The sequence below is a fragment of the Muntiacus reevesi genome, chromosome 3 (genome assembly GCF_963930625.1).
Source record: "Muntiacus reevesi chromosome 3, mMunRee1.1, whole genome shotgun sequence".
Taxonomy (NCBI): Eukaryota; Metazoa; Chordata; class Mammalia; order Artiodactyla; family Cervidae; genus Muntiacus; species Muntiacus reevesi.
In genome coordinates this window covers 37,637,077-37,658,259 of record NC_089251.1, presented here as the reverse complement: position 1 = coordinate 37,658,259, position 21,183 = coordinate 37,637,077, and the positions used below count along the sequence as shown (strand labels likewise).

The 21,183-nt window shown below is 39.2% G+C and overlaps 1 protein-coding gene across 1 annotated transcript in view; it reads left to right on the top strand.

Annotated features, from left to right (window-relative positions):
- The window catches only part of ANTXR1 (ANTXR cell adhesion molecule 1), a 253,071-nt gene that overhangs the window by 38,888 nt on the left and 193,000 nt on the right, over positions 1-21,183 (top strand). Inside the window, exons 4-7 of the mRNA XM_065929030.1 lie at positions 15,982-16,063; positions 16,645-16,678; positions 18,116-18,195; positions 20,778-20,846. Coding sequence (XP_065785102.1) covers positions 15,982-16,063; positions 16,645-16,678; positions 18,116-18,195; positions 20,778-20,846 — 265 coding nt within the window. The remainder of the gene's footprint in view (positions 1-15,981; positions 16,064-16,644; positions 16,679-18,115; positions 18,196-20,777; positions 20,847-21,183) is intronic.

Below are 21,183 nucleotides of genomic sequence, written 5' to 3'. Positions count from 1 at the left end.
TTTTCTTTGGCTGCTTTGTGCATTTGGTTTTACATTTCAAGAAATCATTGCCAAATCCAATGTCATAAAGCTTTCCCCTTTGTTTTTTCTAAGAGTCTTACAGTTTTAGCTCTTACATTTAGGTCCTTGATCCATTTTGAGTTAATTTTTGCTTATGGTTTGAAATAAAGGCACAATTTCATTATGTTGAAAATGGATATCCAGTTTTTCCAGCACCTTTTGTTGAAAACACTGTCTTTTCCCCCATTCAGTGGGTGGCACTCTTGTTGAAAATCACTTGACCCTATATGCAAAGTTTTATTTCTGGGCCTCTATTCTATTCCATTGGTCTATACATTTGTCATTATGCTAGTACCAAACTGTTTCAATTACTATTGCTTTGTAGCAAGTTTTGAAGCCAGGAAGTATGAATCTCCCAACTTTTTCTCTTTTCCAAGATTGTTTTGGGTATTTCGATTCCTTTGAGATTCCGCATGAATTTTAGGATAAGTTTTTCTGTTTCTGCATAAAAAAAAAAATGTCATTGGAATTTTGACAGAGATTGCATTGAATCTGTAGATCACTTTGAGTAGTATTGTCATCTTAACAATATTAAGTCTTCTGATCCATGAACATAGGCTGTCTTTCCATTTATTTAGGCATTCTTTTATTTGTTTCATCAGTGCCACTGCGTTTTTAAACTAACAAATAATATCTTTCAACCCTATGAATATTTTTCTGATCCTGAATTTTTCCTTGTGTTGGGGGGGGCACACACTGTTATTGTGTTAGAGATGATATATCTTTATCATGAATATGAATTAGAATTGCTTTATGTGTCCCCCTGTTTCTTATATGAGTTTGCTTCAAAGGGGAAATTTTCTTAACTTTCTTAATTGATCCTCTTTTTCCATCTTAGGAGAATTTTTCTTAGTAGAGTGACTCAAAAAAGGAACAACTACATTTACTAGGATTTGAGATGAGTTCTGTCAGAGATTGTGTAAATCTTTGTTGAAAAGGTGAAGATCACAGCAAAAGAAGATGGGAAAATTTATATGTAGTGCAACTTTTTTTTCTTTTGAGAAAGGTAGAGACTTAGCATGTCCAAGGTAAGGAGGAAGCCCGTGCCAAAGGGAAATAGCCAAGTGTAGATGTCGGATCACTGTGTTGAGAATCTATCTCACCGTCAACCACAGGCTTTCCTCCTCAGGTCACAGACCTGCAGGCTGGCAGGTCCTTCTGTCACCTTGATCTTAGCAAGATCTACATCTTGCCGGAATTATTCCGAGAGTCTGGCATGTATCTGATACACTTACCAATTTGTCAGCAATGTCAAACATTTTCCCTGTCGTACTAGTTCAGCTGTTTTTACAGCATTTTGGAAAGAAAAAGGAAGATTAAAATGTGTAGAACCAGATCACTGTTTTTAACTGGAAATTTCACCTTTCTTGTAAACTTTGTAAAATGAAAAAAACAAAGCATAATGAAACAACTGTGAGTCAAAGAATTATTATGTCTTATCCAACTCAATGGCCTTACTTCACTGCTAAGAAAAATATTCTCAGAGAGGTTGAATTATTTGCCTAAATTCATATAAGTAGTCAGTAGAGTAAGATTTTTTTTTTAATTCACAGAATTAAAATGTTTAAATCCAGTGATTTTTTTTCTATTACATTATATAGCTTACCTAATTCACTGTATCTGTATACATATTGTTATCCTTTTTCATATCTGTGGAATAATTAAATGGTAGCAACCATTATACATATAATATGTGCAAATACAGAAGTATATATGCATTTATGTGTACTTATATGTGTGTGTATATATATATAACCTTCTATTAATGGCTTATTATCTACTGATAACCTAGAATACCTTTTTCAATTATAAGAGAAAATAATAATACCTACCTTGTAAGGTTGCTATGGGAATTATATTATTTATTCTGTTTTACGTAGATGGGGATACTGAGTCAGAAAAGGCTCAAGGCCACTCTCCCGTAAATGTGGAAACCTGGATTTGAGCCCGGGAACCACAGCCCCAATGTCCCACACGCCTAATCACTGCACTATAGAGTTTCCCACAGTTTTACTACTATATACAGTTTTAAATTAAAAATAAACCTAAGCCTACATAACTCACCACCCCAAACCCTTTGACTTCTTCCAGAAATCAGTTACCTGAAAGCATGTGCCCTCTACACATTTTATCTTTGTGGGCTTTTAACAACATAGCTTGGAAATATTCCTCACAAAGAGGTACAGAGGTAGAATCAGCAATTTGCAGATGGGGTTAAGAGGTTAAGCATCTTGCTTATTGCTTAAGGAGTTGGAGAGAAAGCCAAGAATGCTTGGCTCAAACTGCTGAGTAGAAACCAAGAGACCACACTTCTCTCTCCCTCCCAGTCAGTCTTTGGTTTGGTCGAGAGTGTGGTTTTGCCATCAGTATCACGGGGGGAAAATGACATATTCTGAACACATCACTTGATTCCTGAAGCAGAATGATTGCAGGCTGTCATTACCAAGGGGCATAATTCTGAAAGCTTTTTCTAAATTTAAAAGTAACAGGAGAGAAAAAGAGTCTTCAGATACTTTGTGCTTGAAAGCACCTGGATTCATTCCACTTTGAAGTACTATTCATTCAGGTACAAGAAGATCTGATGGCAAAATTAAGAGAAATGGAGCAGAGCACTTACTTACTCTCTTCTCCTTTTGACTGAGAGATAATATCATGGTGTCTCAGTCCCTGGGAAGATCCTTACCTCTCTGTGCCTCTGTCTCTCTGATTGTGGAATGAATACTGTCACGATCATCCCTACCTTGTAGAACTGTTGGGAGAATTAGCAATGCCAGCCACCTAGTAGATGGTGTTGTTACATTTGTGGTTATTGTTGGGGATTTTAACAAAGAATTAAGGAATCACCCTAAATCCTCATGGACACATACCACTGAAATCATCATAGCATAGCCAAGAATAATTCATAGCACGTCCCCAGCTCTCCATGGCTCACGTCTTCTCTGAAGTTTTTAACCTTTGGCTGGTCTCTCCCTACACAGAGGGATATGGGTAGAGAAGACTGCTTTGGCATGGCGTCAGGTAGAAATGATTGTTTCCTTTGTTTAATGCTTCTAGCAAGACTTGCTTCAGACGAGAGCACACAGGCAACGTCTCTAGAGGAAGTTTGTCTAAGGGCTTCTTATATTGAATCTCAATGATGGTAAAAAAGAACCCACCTTAAAGCAGTTCAGTAGGTCTAGGAACAGATGGATGTGTGAGAGTAGACTGGTCCTGCGCTTCTCACAGTCTCCCTCTGGAGGACCGCTGTTAGGGAGGAGAAAGGAAAGGCATAGCCCTGGGGTCCCTAGGTTGAGTTTGAAGTGGCTCATCAAAATAAGAAATCTCCTCAACATCCTTTCATCTTGAAAATGAATGTGCATTTGTATTCTATTCCATAACACACCAATGTTTAGCTTCATATAAAAATCATGTTGAGTCCTTTCTCAAATTTGGAATATAATCTATGCCCTAGGATAAAACATTACACACACACACACACACACACACACACACACACACATCTTCTGTGTCTTTGTGTACAGTCCACTGTCTTGTACCAAGTTTGGATGCCACACTTGTAGTAGAGACACCACAGACTTTGTATGAGGACCAGCCTCGGCTCCAGTCTGGGCTTTACCAGCATGTACATGTTCTCTACCTCTTAAATCTGTTTTCTTTTCAAATATGTGATGAAGATAATAAACACCATTGGGTGGTGTTGTGATGCTTTGTGAACTAACCATGGAAAGAGCCTAGCAGAGACCCTGGCACAGCATGGATCCTCAGGAAATACAACTTCCCCTGCTCACCTACTATGTGGCATGTGGCACATACATAGATGAAGGATAACATCTGACAGAACAGCACCCACAAACATTCTTATCTGGATGAAGCCAGCAAGGCAGACTTCAGAAATAGCAGCATCAAACATGGTAGAGTTTTCATATTCAAGTCTAGATAGCTAAGACCAACACATTTTCTGTGGGCTAACCAAAAAAAAAATCTACTATTGGTCAACATCAGACTTGTCCATCAACCTCCTAGTCCCTTGGCCTCCCGGGTGGGAACTTGAAGCTTAGATTTAGCACTGCCTTTGATAGGCTCAGAATGCCTCCTTGTGAACTGTGGTTCAACCTTTGAATACTCATCCTCAACAATTTTTAAAAATTATTAAATATTTTAAGTATAACAAAAGTATACAAAGAAAGGATTGTAAACCCTCATTATCTACCACCAAGCTTATGAAATAAAATGCTACGTTTTGACATCCCCCTCTCTCTTATCAGAGATATTACTATCCTGTAAGTAGGATTTATCATCCTAATGACCATTGTATATTTTTGCATACCCATGAATAATATATTTTTTTCATATTCAGTTGTATAATAGACTATCATACTGTGTTCTTCTTGAGCTTGCTTTTTACACTTAACATCATGTTTTTGAAACTTTTTCTATGTAGATATGTGTAGCTACACTTGGTTCATTTTAACTAATGTATACTTTCTGTGGCATTGCATTATATTGTAATAATGTACCACCATGTACTAATCTATTCTCTCATTAATATACAATTAGTTTGTGTCTAACTTTTCACCATTATAAACAAAGTTGCATTGAACATTCCTGTATCTGTCTCCCAGAAGGTGGGAAGCAAGATTTCTCTAATATAGAGATATATACCTAGGGATTGAATTGCTAGGTCTTTGGCATGTAAATATGTAACTTCAGTAGACATGATTTAATTGTGCTCCAAAAGGGCTGCACCATACACTGCCATTAGTGATTATATGAATTTTCATTTCCCAACATTCCACCGATGTCCTGTGTGATTCTCCTATTCTTCTCAAACAGATGTGCCGACATTTGACTTGTGGATTGGATTTTCTGGTATGAACCTAGTATACTCCCACCTACTCCCACCTCCAGCCCAACATTGCTCCAAAGTGTGACAAGGAAGTCCTATTTTTTGGAAAGAACTGTAGCTTTTTCCAGCCTGACCATAACAGCAGACTCTTGTCTATTGTCTACTGTAGAACTGTCTGCTTTCAGCTTCCATCCAAGAAAGTGACTCTGGGTTCCTCATTCTCTGTTGCTCAGGATTTGGCAGAGTGTCACTCTATCCTTTACCCCTGCAAACACTCCTTGTGGTCAGTAGTACTAAGCTCAGGTACATCAAACTGACCATCTTAGATGCCACCAGCACCAGGAGAGACCTGTCCCTATTGAACTAAAAGGAGTATGGAACTAAAGGTTCTCACAGGATAAAAATATGTATTTGGGTAACCCTGACCATAGAGCCTACTTTGCATCACTCCCATCTCTTGCCAAATATGACTCAACTAGAGGAAAGGGTTAGTGATGGGGAAGGTCTTATAGGGATTTGTTTGCAGCCAAGTAGTGCCATAGGAAACTGCATGGTGAAAACCACTCTGCAAATGAATAATAAACCAAAATAGAGTTGTATACAGAGGAGTTTGTTTGGACAAATTCATCATGATGCCCTGTGATTAAACCATTGTTCCCGTCCTTTGCCAGCTTAGGGCAGCTCAGGAATTTGGAAATTCCTTGATGGGCTCCTTTTAATGAACTTCAGTTACTGGTCTGCACTTGACCCTGTGTCGTACTGTAGACTACTCCTGCCTGTCAAATGTAGCCTTTCCAGTTACCAGCAGATTCCCAGGTTCTGTTTCTGTTTCAACCATTGATCCTAACATAAAATCAGATGCAGGACTCTGAGCTGGAAGGAAGCTGGTAGATCTTATAGTTCTACACTTTCACTTTGCATTTGAGAAACCAAAGGTTGACATGTGTTAGAAGTGGCAGAACTAGAATTCAATTCAATCTGTCTTCCTGCAAAGTCCATGCTCTTGTGAATGATACTGAAGCCATGGGAAGAATGAGACTGCCTTGTAAGATAGTGTGAAAAAAGTGAAAGTCATTCAGTTGTGTCTGAGTCTTTGCCACCCCATGGACTGTAACTCCTCTGGAATTCTCCAGGCCATAATACTGGAGTGGGTTGCCATTCCCTTCTCCAGTGGTTCAGTGTAGGTGTAAGATTAAGGGGTTCTGGGTTCTGGGGCAGGCACTCCAATCTTTAAAGTTCTAGAAGAGAAGGAAAAGCTTACTCAGAAATATGAGAAAGGACAACTGATGTGGGAGATGGAGAGAGGATGCTGCAATGGAAGTCAAGAGAAGAAAGCATTTCTAATTAAGAGAGAGGAGTTAACTGTGCTGCTATTGGTGAGTAAGAGGAAAGCAGACAAGTGACCATTGAATTGGGAATGTGGAGATCATTGAGGACCTTGAAATAGGCAGTTTCAGCAGAATTGTTGAGTCAAAAGTCACTGCAAAATGAACTAAAAGGTGAGGGGTTTCAATTTTAAATTGAGGGGTAAAGATATTTTTAGCCCATGGCAACCTACTCTAGTATTCTTGCCTGGAGAATCCCATGGATGGAGGAGCCTAGTGGGCTACAGTCCATGGGGTTGCAAAGGGTCAGACATGACTGAGAGACTTCACTTTCTTTCTTGCAAAAAGCACCTACAATCAGGAGAAGGTGAAACAAAACCACAAAGCCCATCTTTGAGGAAATTAAGAAATATTTAAACCATAAGAACACAGGACAGAAAGAATACAGAGAGTGGCAAGCAAGGCAAGCAGTGTGGAGAGAAGTCATACGTAATCCTGCAAAAGAGATATTGAGGAAGAAATAGCCTTGTAGCCTTGCAGAACCTTGGAAAGCTCAAAACCTGGAACTATCTTCTGCTACTGCAGAAGGCAAGGAAGTGTTACAGGGTGAAGACTGGAACATGTTTAAAACTTTATCTAAGGATCTTTCAACCTTCAGAACCACTTGCTTCTGCTACAATTTGACAATTTCCCCCTTTCCCAACTCCACTAGAAAAGAGAAGTGTATTCTCTGGCAAAATTAAACAAGAAAGGTTTCATGGACAGACACCACACAAGGGAGATTATGGAGACATATGCACAACAAATGTTGGTACTTCCAACTCTCTTCTTTGTCAATTCCAGAATTAACACCTAAGGAAAGAGTTTGAAAACTACTTCTCTGTAGAAATAATCATTTCAGAGGGTGAAAAATGTTCATACACCGATGCATCAGTGTATGATCCATCCAACAAAGAATCCTGTTGATAAAAACTGATCATCCACCAACTGGTATGCCCCACCATGCACTCAGGGTTTCCCAAGTGACCCTGATGGTAAAGAACCTGCCTGCCAATGAAGAAGATGTAAGAGACATGGGTTCGATCCCTGGGTCAGGAAGATCCCCTGGAGGAGGGCATGGCAACCCACTCCAATGTTCTTGTCTGGAGAATCCCATGAACAGAAGGGCCTGGTGGGCTACAGCCCATGGGGTCACACAGAGTCAGACACAACTGAAGCATCTCAGCACACACGCATGCACCATGCACATAGAGCTTGCAACCAGTCTTAGTCTTGTTCATTCACTATGAACAGATGGATAAAGATCACTTTACATTTGAAATCTTTACCAAGGAAAACTGGGAAACAAGTACTCTTTCAAGAAGTTTTGTTTTGAAGAGACATGCAAATGAATTGGTCAATAGCTAGAGGGACGTGTGGGGTCACCGAGGATTTATTTTGTTAAGATGAAAGGTACTAGAATATATTTATATGCTGGTAATCATCTCCAGTATTTTTCTTCCTGACTTGAAACAAATGTGTAGTCGCAAATATTTAGAAAAAGCCTTTATAGTATGTCTGCTTCTAGTTAGGATGTAGAGGGATGTGAAAAACCTTCATTTCCATGGTCAACCAGAAAAGCCCAGACAAAATAAAATTCATATGCTCCACTGGGGCTAGCAGACACACAGGAAGCACTGATGAGATGAGAGAGAAACAAGCCCAGTAGAACTGAGCAGACATCTGCAGAAGCTTCCGTATTTGAAGGTGGCTACCTGACCTGGGTTTGGGAAATTAGAAATGTAGGTGAGCCATGGACAGACCTCTCAGGCATGAGGAAAAGTCAGCTGAACCTTAGACAACAATGTGCACCAGAGAGATGGATTATCTTAAAGAGCTCCAAAGAAGAAAAATCTCTCAGCCTAATAATTCTTCCCTCTCATCCAAACCTCTGCAGTTTCCCAAGAAAGTAGCAGTGAAAGAGTTCTTGAAAATGAGAGAGAAATCACTTAATCCCATGGATACTTGTGGTGCTTGCTTAGATTCTGGAGTCCTAAGTCAAGCAGAATTATCTGAAGCTGCGCCTAACTCCCATCTCAAATACAGAAAAGATCACAAAGGCCAGGCTGGGAACTGGGTTAATAACAGGGAATACAGTCTAATTAAAGCTGTATCCCAACCAAAGATCAACCTAACTCAAGAGACAATCTAAACATTCAGCACCACCCCGACCCGAGCTCACAAAGATAAAAGGCTTACAGTCTGCAGTGAGTAAAAAGAAAAAAAAAAAAAAAATCAATATTACACCTAAGTTTCCATTGCTTTTTAAAAAATATACCATGTGTGAAATACAAATTTAAAAATTGTGAGACATGGGAAGTAGGAAAGTGTAACCGATGATCAAGAAAAAAACACAGGAATGGAAGCAAACTACAAATGATTCAATTATTGGAATTAATAGACAGGAATTTAAAACAACTGCTGTAAACATATAAAGAATTGACAGGAAAAGGTGCATATAATGGAGGAAGACATGGGGTATCTGAAAAATAAGAAAGAATCTCAAAATACCAAGTGAAAACTGCAGACTGAAAAATACAATATCTGCAGAAAATGGATTAATGAATTAAAAACACATTAATAGAAATTATCTAAACTGAAAGAGAGAAGGGAAAACATGGAGGGTGATGAACCTGATCTTATTATTTGTGGGGTGATATCAAGTGACCTAATATATGTATAATTGGAATACTAAACATGATATTTCACACACAGATTCAAGAAGCTGAAAGAATCCCAAACAGGATAAATTTAAAGAAAAATCACCTAAGCACGTCGCAGCTGAATTCTTGAAAACCAGAATAAAGAGAGAATCTTAAAAGCTGTCAAAGGGGGAGGGAAAAGACATATTACAAAGAAATATCAATGAAAATCTCTTACTTTTCCCTGGAAAAAAAGCATGTGCAATCCAAAAGACAAAGGATCAATATCTTTAAAGTGATAAAAGGAAAAAAGTCCATCCAGAATTCTGTATCCATTGAAAATATCCTTAAAATTAAAGGCAAAATCAGGACGCTTCTAGAAAGAAAAAAAAAAGCTGAGAGAATCATTACCAGCATATCTGTGTTACAAAATAAATAAATACATGTTGAAAGAAATTTTTCAAAGCAAAAATTATACCAGGTGTAAACTAGCCATAACAACACATAAAAACAACAACCAGAAATGACAGCTATTTTCTTTTTCACTTATAATTTTATTTATTTTTTTTTACTGTGCTGGGTCTTTGTTGCTCAGCGAGCTTTTCTCTTGCTGTGGTGAGCGGGGGCTACTCTCTAGTTGTCGTGTGTATAGGCTTAATTGCTCCCCAGCATGTGGGATCATCCCGGACCAGGGATCGAACTTGTATCCTGCATGAGCAGGTGGATTCTTCACCACTGAGCCACCAGGGAAGGCCATCTATTTCCTCAATTTCATAAAAAGATGGTTATTTAAGACAGAAACAATTAACATTTTTGGCGTGTTTTGGCGTGTATTACATACAGAAGTAGAATATATGACAACAATAACTCAGAGAATGACAGAAAATTACATGGAAGTATAGTACTAAGAGGTTTTTCCCTCATATGAGAAGTGGTGTGATATTAACTTAATATAAAATAAGGATAAATATCATAATCCATATAGCAACTATTGAAATGAAGTGAAAGGGAGGCTATCACTAGAGATCCTACAGATATTAAAAGAGAATGAAAGAATATTAAGGGAAAAGTAATAGAAATAAATTCAACATTTATAATGGCTATTAATAAATACCTATGCATGTTACTATATATAAATTATACCTAACTTTAAAAAATATACCAATGGATCTTTGGTTCAACATGCATCCTGATGTCATTAATCATATTGACCTACTCTGAGATAAAAATCGTAAAGAGGACGTGATCTTTATACATTATAAACAAATGATTAGAGTTGGTTATGGGACTTCATGACTCCAAAGTAGCAGCAAAACGTCTTTAGTTAATCTTTGCTATTCTATTCAGTTCACTCCATGTCTTTGGTAGCCAACACTGGAGTCCTGAGACATCTGGAAATGTTGTGAGTGCAGCATTAGTGGTTAATTGTGATGTGTGTTTACTGTATCGTTGAGGTTCCAAAGCCAAAAACTGCAGGACATTTGAGGAAAGTCAGTCCCACAGAAGCTCTTTTACTAGGAGGCAAAAAGTGGCCAATTCAGAGCTGATGCTGGGTTTCAGAGTGGGGGTGGTGGAATTTATTTTTTATAGACTGAAAATGTGGTAGACATTGCCTAACCCCAAGGTGGATTTTGCAGTGGAAGAATCACTGGGATACTTGGGGTAAAAAGTTGTTGAAGTGCTTCTTGATGTACTTACATACATTCATCCTTTAATGGTTTCATCAGCAGATATTAAAACGTCACAATACAACTGGAATCCCAGAAAGTAATCTTCAAGAAATGTAGAAAAATTCCCAGGGTAAGAGAAAGCAAAACAGACACTGTACCTGATTCTCCCAATTCCCTCCCCCTACAAACCAGCATAGTACTCGGTGCAGAGTGAGTGCTCGGTAAATAGTTGTGAAAATGAATGAATGGATGTATGGATCTGTCCAAAGTGGAGTCATTCATTCAGCAACAAATCACTCACTCTATGTCCATCATTAAGTATTGCAGGAGTTACAAAAGGAACACAAGACATGTGGCCTGAAAACCCTTGACTTCTAAGTAGGAACACTGGCAGACATGTGAAACCACCAAGGAAGAGAGGAAACTTTTTAATAGCAGCCTGTTTTCGTAGGATTCCCAGACTCTGTCATTTCCCAGGAAGATAACATTTCATTTGGTAATACCCAAGTTCTCAGAGAGGAGAGGTTCTTATCCACCCCTTTAAAAGACCTTTCTCCCAGCTTTCTTTCATTTCTAAGAGAGCATTAAAAAAATAGGTCTTTATTAATAGTTCTATTGTCCCAGAATTAAAACAGACCCACAATTTCCATGAAACCATCTGTTTTGTTTGCTTGGATGTTGTGGGAGCTTAGAGAAGGGGCATGGAGTAGGGAGATGGGGCCATAAGTCATCTGATCTTTTACCAGCTAAGGGTGGTGTGAGGGAAGTGTGATCACTGCTTGGGACCAGTGAGCTCATCATATCTTGCCAGACACATCAAGGATAAGGACAGTTCCCCAAACAGCCTGTGCTTGTTCTGGTACCAAAAAAATAGAAAGCTCAAAAAAATAGAAATCTCAAGAAAACACTTGTAAGGAAAGGAAATAGGCTTAGAGAAAACACCCCCGTTCCCAGACATTTTTTGGCAGAGAAAAAATACAAAGCAGCAAGGGAACCTTTTCCACACCCCCAGTATCCCGTTTTTTTTCCACTTTTTAAAGTTCCAATTTTAACACAATACACCAATTTTAGTGTTACCAAACTGTCCTAAACCTCACTAGTCAATGACCAAAGACAAGACCACGTTTACTGTTTTGGTTCACATTTCCTTTCAATGCCCAATCTGCATCCACCTAATCAGAAATTATCCTCCACCTCCATAATACACCCTCAGCTATACCGAAGAGTTTCAGGGTATGACCTCTGTGACTTGGGAACAAACCCCAGCTTTCTGTCTCAACCACGCGCTCCTACCCCAGCTTCACCATCCTGCCACCCTGCTGGCTCTTGTTGCTGTTGTTCAGTCGCTCATTCGTGTCCGACTCTTTGCGACCCCATGGACTGCAGCACAGCAGGCTTCCCTGTCCTTCACCAACTGCCGGAGCTTACTCAAACTCATGTCCATCGAGTCGGTGATGCCATCCAGCTCTCTCTTCCTCTGTTGTCCCCTTCTCCTCCTGCCTTCAATCTTTCCCAGCATCAGGGTCTTTTCAAATGAGTCAGCTCTTCGCATCAGGTGGCCAAAGTATTGGAGCTTCAACTTCAGCATCAGTCCTTCCAATGAATATTCAGGATTGATTTCCTTTAGGATGGACTAGTTTAATCTCCTTGCAGTCCATGGGGCCTCTGAGGAGTCGTCTCCAACACCACAGTTCAAAAGCATCAATTCTTCGGCTCTCAGTCTTCTTTATGGTCCAACTCTCACATCCATACATGACTACTGGAAACACCATAGCTTTGGCTGTATGAACCTTTGCTGTTACCCTCATGAAAAGGCTGACCTGCAGGGCAAAGCTACCCTCTGCCAAGTGAATGCTAATGCCATCCTCCCCCTACCATGGTGGCCTCATGGGGGACTCTGCTCTCATCTTTAACCCTCCTTCTAATGCACAGATATATGCTCTTTCTCATTACCCAACAACAGAGTTGAAATTAAACTATGGCTTTTAATGGAATTTATTAAAATGTGGGGGTTCTGTAAAGAGGTACAGCATAGAGAATGGTTTATAATCACATGGACCCAGGCCTGCCCTATAGTCAATTACTACCAGGTCAGCTTCTGCCTGGCCACTGTCCACATGTAGTCAATGAAGCTAATTCCCTCCTCTACCTCTTCAGCAAATATATCTTGAATGTCTGTAATGTTCCAGGTACTGTCATAAACACAGAAGATGAGTGGAGACTAAAACAGACATGGTGCAACCCTCATGGAGTTTAAAGTCTAGAACTGAAACAAATGAACTAAACTGAACAAATGATGACATAATCAAATGTTACTAGTTACAAAATGTCCTAAGTGCTATAAAGCAAAACTTGTGGGATGCCCTGTAAAGTCTGATTGAGGGAGCTAATTGTCCAATGAAGCTACTTTGAGCAATTGATATTTACCTTGGGATTGAAGGCTGGGAGAGAATTAGCCCAGTGGAGAGCTGGGCAGAGAATATCTCCAACCCCTAGGCAGCAGGTGTGAAGGATCTGTTGGAGAAAGGAGCTAGAGATGATCAGTGGCACTCAAATGAAGGGAGTAGGGGCAGAGTGGTGCAAGTTGAGACTGTCAGGGAGACAGAGAACCATCCCAAGTAGGCACCTGAAGGTTGTGGTAAGGATTTGAGATTTTATGCCAAGTGTAATCAATTGCTATGAAGGGTTTTGAACAAGGGAGTGAATAGTATGTTTTGACACATAGTTTAAAAACATGTGGAGATTGAACAGAAGAGGGTTGAAAAGGCAGTCTGATAGCTAGTGACTTTCCCAATAGTGTAAGGAAGAAATGATGGTGGCCCAGACCATGAGATTGGCAAAAGAAATAGAAGTGTCAGTCTCAAGATACCTTTAGAATTCAACCAATGGAATCTAATGTTAGATTACATAGGGGATTAGGAGAGAGGGGATTCAAGGTAGAGGGGGTCAAAGAAGGCTTCCAGTTAGTTGATTTGGGCAGCTTGGCATGTGAGCTGATATCTGGGCACTGATAAGAGAAGCAGACAATAATCTGTATGTCTCCCAAAGTCTAAGTTCAGTCAGTTCAGTTCAGTTGCTCAGTCGTGTCTGACTCTTTGCGACCCCATGAACCGCAGCACGCCAGGCCTCCCTGTCCATCTCCAACTCCTGGAATTTACTCAAACTCGTGTCCATTGAGTCGGTGATGCCATCCAACCATCTCATCCCCTGTCGTCCCCTTCTCCTCCTGCCCTCAATCTTTCCCAGCATCAGGGTCTTTTCAAATGAGTCAGCTCTTCGCATCAGGTGGCCAAAGTATTGGAGTTTCAGCTTCAGCATCAGTCCTTTCAATGAACACCCAGGACTGCTCTCCTTTAGGATGGACTGGTTGGATCTCCTTGCAGTCCAAAGGACTCTCAAGAGTTTTCTCCAACACCACAGTTCAAAAGCCATGAATTCTTCGGCACTCAGCTTTCTTTATAGTCCAACTCTCACATCCATACATGACCACTGGAAAAACCATAGCCTTGACTAGACGGACCTTTGTTGACAAAGTAATGTCTCTGCTTTTTAATATTACTTGACCTTAAATAGTCCACCTTAGAAGCATCAGCAACCTCAGTTTAAACCCTATTCAATTCGTTTTTTAAAACTTCCAACCTGATGATCCAGTCTCACCTATGAGCACCCCATTACATCAGTTTAACAAAATATTAATTCTGTGTTGGGCTTCCTCTTTAAGCAATTACCAGTATATACAAGTAATAAATTTTATCCATTCATTTGTTCATTCATTTATTCAAGAGAGAAATAGTTTATCATAGTGACTGAGAGCAGGGCCTCTAGGTTAAAATCCCACCTCTGCCACTTAGTAAAGGGCCTTTGGACAACTTCCTTAAAGTCTAGAACTGAAACAAACAGATGTTATTAGTTATAGAATTAGTTATTAGTTTATAAATTAGTTACAAAATGTCAAATGTTATTAGTTATAAAATGTCATAAGTGCTATAAATCCAAAATTGTCAGGTGCCATGTGAAGTCTGATTGAGGGAGCTAATTTGAACTGGGGAAGTCAAATGACTATTTAATACTTTCAGCAATATAGTCACTCAGTTTCCTTATCTGTGAAATGAAGATAACTCTAGTATCTACCTCAGAGAGCTATCCTAAGGCATAAGTGAATTAATTGTATGTATTTTTCAAACAGTTTGACACAGTATTAGAACACAGCTGGTATTAAAAGTTGCCATTGCTCTTCATTAATTCAAGTTTTACTGAAAACTGCTCACTGTTCTATGCTGCTTGGCAAAGTAGAAATCCAGGCAAAAACTTTTGTTTCTTCTAATCAGGCAGATTTGATGTCAAGCCTTTGTTCTCTTACTTAACTAACCTCTCTAACTCGTTTTCTTACCTGAGGGCAATAATACCCACCTGGAGTGGTTATTATGAGGATGAAATCAGAAATCTGTGTAGGGCCTGTATCTAGTGGATGCCCAGTGAACATTAGTTTCCTTCCCTGCTGAAAAGAACTTTCCCCACCTAATTTAAATTGTGCATCTCCACCCTCTGCCCCTAAAGAAACTCCAGTGGGAAGAAGATAATTTTGAACCCTTTATAGGCTTACTGTTCATGAATGAAGTTCATTTATTTTTCTTTTGTCAAAAACTACACTTTCTTGCCCTTTTCAGCAATTGATGGGAATGTGAATGTGGACATCTAACATCCCTAAGGGAATGGTCCACAATGATTCTAATTGGTCCCCTAAGCTTCATGTTTTCCACTGCTGTCAGACCTTTTCCCAAGACCATAACCCACTTCCTCTTCCTGCACCACTACCACCTTGAGCAATCAAAGTAAGAAAACACGGACTCCAGCCCACAGAAAACACTGTTGGTTGTCCTGGAAAGCCCAGTTTGCCAGGGTCTTTATTTTCAAAGCTGACTACTTAGTTTTCTCTGGCACAACGGTGCTGGTGGCATTTTGCTTCAGACGCCTATCCCTCCTGCCTGTGGTCCTTGCGGTGGCCTTGCCCTGGGTTGTTAGTACCCTTCTCTCTCTGGACTGCACGAGCCCTTTGCATCTTGATATAAAGTTGCCTAAGGTGGTATGTTTCCTTCAAGACCAATTGCATCTCAAGACTTGTTTCCACTGTAGAGTGAAAACTTTGTCCTGTTCCAGGGAATGGAAAATTTTCACCCACAGATTCCTGAAGAAGTGTCCTTTCCCTCAGTCCCTGGAACCTCACTTATTCTACACTATGGCTGACCCTAAATTGATGATTTACTACAAAGACTTTCCTGCCAATAGGCTTTTAGGGGACTATTGGGGTAATAGAGACTATCCATGAAGATAAAGACTAATGCATGTGACTATCAACAGCAAAAGAAAAACAAGACTAACAGGGTGTCTTTGGATTTCAGGGAACAGATCCGTCAAGGGCTAGAAGAACTCCAGAAGGTTCTGCCAGGAGGAGACACTTACATGCATGAAGGATTTGAAAGGGTAACTTTAAAAAGAGTTGTTGTTGTTGTTGTTTAAGAGTTTTAAACTCCAAATATAGATTGTGATATAGAAACATCAACACAGGGATGGCTGATGAGATGAGACACATGTTTTAATGGAACTGAGCCACACTCGATGGCAAGAGTAAAAAAATTTCCCATAAGTGTGTACCCAATAACTCCATCCAAAAGAGCTGAGTAAATGAAATTCCTTCCTTCTTCCCTGACACTGGATGAAGAATCTCAGCTAATGCTTAGCTGATGCTCATGAATCATGCCACACACAAGTCCTCTCTATTCCCAGGGTAACCTTTGCTATATATTTCTTCAGAGGTTGAGACAGAATTTCATCATTTCAGTCTAAAAGAAAAACAAGTTCCAGTCTATTAGAAGTAAGATATTGATCCAAGATAACTTTAGATGAATGTCATCCATTGATATTTGAGTGAAACCTGGGTGAATTACATAAAGAATCAAGACTGACCCAAGACTGTGGATCCAACATCAGAGACCATTACCCACTATGGCATTTATAGTAGCAAAGAGTAGATATGTCTAATGACTTTTTCATGTGTTTTTCAGGCCAGTGAGCAGATTTATTATGAAAACAGTCAAGGTAAGACTATATTTTGAATTACCATTATGATTAACTTTTTTTCTGTGTTTCCTTCTGAAAAATTACCTCAGTAATTTCCTGTTTCAAAAGACACATATGATATTGCTTCAGATCCTTGAACACACACTTCATCACAGAGAAGGAACACATAGAAAGATGGCATGTACCAGGTCAAATTCTACTGCTCTGATGATTCCCAAAAAAGTTATATAAAAGTAATTAAGATCTCATTATGGGCCACAGTCTGTAATGCTCATGACCAATTTTGCATGTTGAATTCATCAAGTTAATAAATACTTGGATGAGTTAGTGAAGTCTTGGATTTTTATGTCAAATTTAATTTTCTTGTCCTTCTCTGAGCTCCAAGCCTCTTCATCACTGTGATTGGATATGATTTTAGATTAAGATACCAGTTTGGCTTAGTCGTTCCTTCATTTAAATGGGGAAAGGGCATGAAATGCACTTGCTAGTGTGCTTAGCACATAGAAATAATATTTATTATTATTTTAGTCACTATACTATTACTACCCTGTCTTTCATGGGTAACATTTCTCTATCTGAGGCAAATCTCCAAAAAGAGAGTCAGCACTACAGTAGGGACTTTTCTCCCAGACCTGCAGAGGTGTCCACTTCCTATTTTACTCTAAACTGCAACAAATAAGACAGACCCAGTATCTATAGCAACACTTGTTAATACAAAGACATCATCAGCAATGGTGGCTCAGATGGTAAAGAGCCTGCCTACAGCGTGAGACACCCGGGTTGGATCCCTGGGTAGGGAAGATCCCCTGGAGAAGGGAATGGCCACCCACTCCGGTATTCTTGCCTGGAGAATTCCGTGGACAGAGAAGCCTGGTGGGCTACAGTCTATAGGGTTGCAAAGAGTTGGACACCACTGAGCAACTAGCAAACAATGTTACTAGAAGTTTCTAAATCACTGACAGGATTCTAGTAAGTTCTGACAACTGCTGTAATACTTCTAGTCAACTTGTGAGTCATGATGACTGTTACTGTTTGCCAAACTCTTGAAGGTGAGCAGCATGCAGTCAAGGACAGCATGTGAGAAGGACACCCGGATGGCCCGGGTGGTCAAGTTTGCCTCAGGTCTTGGCAAGAGTCAGGTGGACTGTTCCTAGGAAATAGTCGTGTGTGAGTCCCTGTAGCCACCCCCAGCTATCAGGCCAGTGACCAATTTACCAGGTATGGTCTTTTTTAAAGACAAAACTTAGCAACCCAGAAACAAAACATGTTCCCCCTTAGAGTCTGTCCCACGTTCTTCTTCATGCTGGAGCTACTTGCAGTCTCAAAAGAAAAGCTGATTCTCACAATACTGAATCTCAGATGGTGCAGCTTCAAAGAGATGGACTCCCAGGGCTGAGGGGGTTTTCTCGCTGTGGCAGGATGAACTCAGTGAGTGGGTCTGTGTTGTTTGATCAGGATACAGGACAGCCAGCGTCATCATAGCCCTGACTGATGGAGAACTCCATGAGGACCTCTTCTTCTATTCAGAGAGGGAGGTAAGAGACAGCCTGGCCTGCGTCTGACATAGAAACGGGGCTTCTTCCTTCTGAAATGGGCTGCAGTCTCTCTACTTGGGCAAAATGATAGATTTTCTTTGTAAAATCCCCAGATAAAATAGAGTCCCATATGTGAAAAATAATAACAGTTTATTTTTAAAGTGAATCCACATGTCTCACACATGGTAGGTATTTTTCCCTTTTACAAAATATTTGCATATTACTTTGGGGGATAAAATATATCTGTCATGCCTTTCTTTATTGAAAGCAGTTTTGAAATACTATGTATCATTTTTCAACAAATCCATCCGTACTATTTTTCTTTCATTTCTACTAAAAACAGGAGGGGAAAGAATTACTTGAAATATGTAAGAGCCAATTTTGTCAAAATGTATTAATCACTGAAATTCTTACTAAGAGTCAAAGCTGAATATTGACTGATGACAAAGTAAATTGCAAGCTCTCCTTCAATATTCCTTTTTTCCTTTTCTTTATGCTCTTGAAAAGTGGTCCCCAAAGCAATTAAAGGAATTCTTTTGAAATGAAGCTTTCAATTTGTGTAAAGAGATTCAGAAAAAGAGGTTTGTCTAGGACATGAAAGTGATGTTTATATTTAGGAAATTCTTTCCTTTCAAATGTCACATTCGAGCTATATGTATAAGTAACCCAAGGAAACCAGTTCACCATAGAAATGTATTGAAGCCTCATTAGTGACAAAAGCTCATTCAGGACAAGCTCAAAAGAAACACAATAAGAAGAAACACAAGCAGGGAGGAAGGGAGATGCCAGCCTCTTGATGAGAAATCAGAGCATTACCCTTGCCTGAAGCTCTTGAATACTATTTAATTTAAATTCAGCCTTCTCCACAAGCTGGAAGTATATATTCATTCATTCATTCATTCACTCGCTATTTACTTAGAGTTTGACCTGTATGGGCACTTTGCTGGACTAGAGAAACATTGGAGAGTAAGACACAGTTGCTGCACTCAAGGACTTTACCATGTAATAACGTTCAACTTTTTGAAGCCTCTGTTGGCAAAGGGCATGAGGATATTAAGTAGGTAAACACACTACTGTCCCCCATCCCTAACTTGTACAAAATTCTCAATGGGGAGACACACGATTAAATTATGACAGATGCTCCTTGAGCATCTGGGAAACAATATATTCCTATATGAAAATATATTCCTATATAGAAATTTCTAACTTTAGAAAAAGTTGAAACTAACTATATAATAGGAACACAAAATGGATTATCTAGATGCAAAGTAGCAATCAAAGTAAAAACCCTAATAAGGAAATAAGTGAATATAAAATAAATGATAAGTGACAGGCTTAAAATAGGGATTAGTAGAAAAGAATTTTAGGTATGGCACATGCAAACTTAGAAAAATATTTGGAGTGCCACTGCCAATAGGAAGAGGGTGTCTAAAACAGAAAGATAAAGTTCAAGATACAGAAAGAAAATGAACCTTTCCATTTTTGATAATTCTATATAAAGCCCTGCTAGAGGAGAAATGTCATATAGAAGTTGTTGCAGATAAGGCTGGGGCTAGACTGTATCTAAAAGTTAATTTTATCCTGAAAGCAGCAAGAAATATTTCTAACTTGAAGGCAAAAAGATGTATGTTTCTGTCCCTTCTAAAATGCAGGGTTAATCATAAGTGGATTCGAGTAGTAAGAGGGGGGATAAAAGGACACCATTGAAATCAATATGCATGTATTGGCACCTATTATATGTTTCCTATCAATTATTTATTAATTTCCTACTGTATTGACATATACCAAGGAATTACAAATTTTGTTTTCTTTTCTGAAACAAACAGCCTAGAAAACCTGGAAGAGTCTTTAATAAATCAAATATTAAAACCAAGCTAAAATCTGTATATTATTCATTATGTTGCCCTCTCAATACTTAATTGTAGAGAAGGTCATAGGTTCACCCACTCAAATATAGACTGCAATTCCCATACCATTGACTCTGTGTCTTTGGGAATAAAAAAAGGTGCTGACATTGATGCACATCTGTATTGTTCTAGGCCTTATGTGAGGAGCTCTGCATATGTTATCTCATTTAATCCCCCAAACACTTCACAGAGCTAAGTCAAGCATCAAACACAGGTATATCAGGTTCCAAAGATCACAACCTTGCTGTCAGAGCATGATGCCATTACAAAGCAAGAACCTATGTCAATAAAAATCCATCAGAGGAACAGAAAAGATAATTATTTCTCCAGAATATTTAATATGACTTAGCTTACAGTTTCCTTTTCCTCCCTTCGTCATTCAAAGTTTCTCATCAAGACTCTACTTCTAAAAAAAAAAAAGACTCTACTTCTGTGGATCTTTCTCAACACTTCCCATTAGACTAATCACTCCCTTTGCATCTACCATATTGAGTTAGAATGTGATGTTCACTGGAGTATTGACTCTTCAGGGACAGGGACTGCCCTCTCCGTTATGGTACCTGGCACACAGTAGATGCTCAATAAATACCTGGTTATTGCAATTAGTCTGGCTGATCCAAAAGAACTACATTTGCCACTGCTTCTCACTCTAATGTCATTGTTTCATTGGCCCAGGCGAACAGATCCCGAGATCTGGGTGCAATCGTTTACTGTGTGGGCGTGAAGGATTTCAATGAAACACAGGTATGAACATAGATTTCATCATGCTTGGGAGCATATTAAGCTTATGAATGATAGAAAACATATGCATTTGGTGGGGAGGGTGCATCAGCAGCATAAATACCCTTTAGATAGATGATTTTTCCAGGAATGCTAAACAGGAAGGGAGTCATTGGATGTGTGAGGGATGTGAACCCATTTGCAAATACACTTGAGGGTCTTCAACACAGAGCATCTAGGCAGCATCCTTCCTAGTTGACTTTTAGTAGATGTTAAATTGCCAAGAAGTCAAAACAGATTGAAATTAACTTGGAAACAGATTGGTTTTTTAAAATTTATTTTGACAAATCTGATTTTCTTA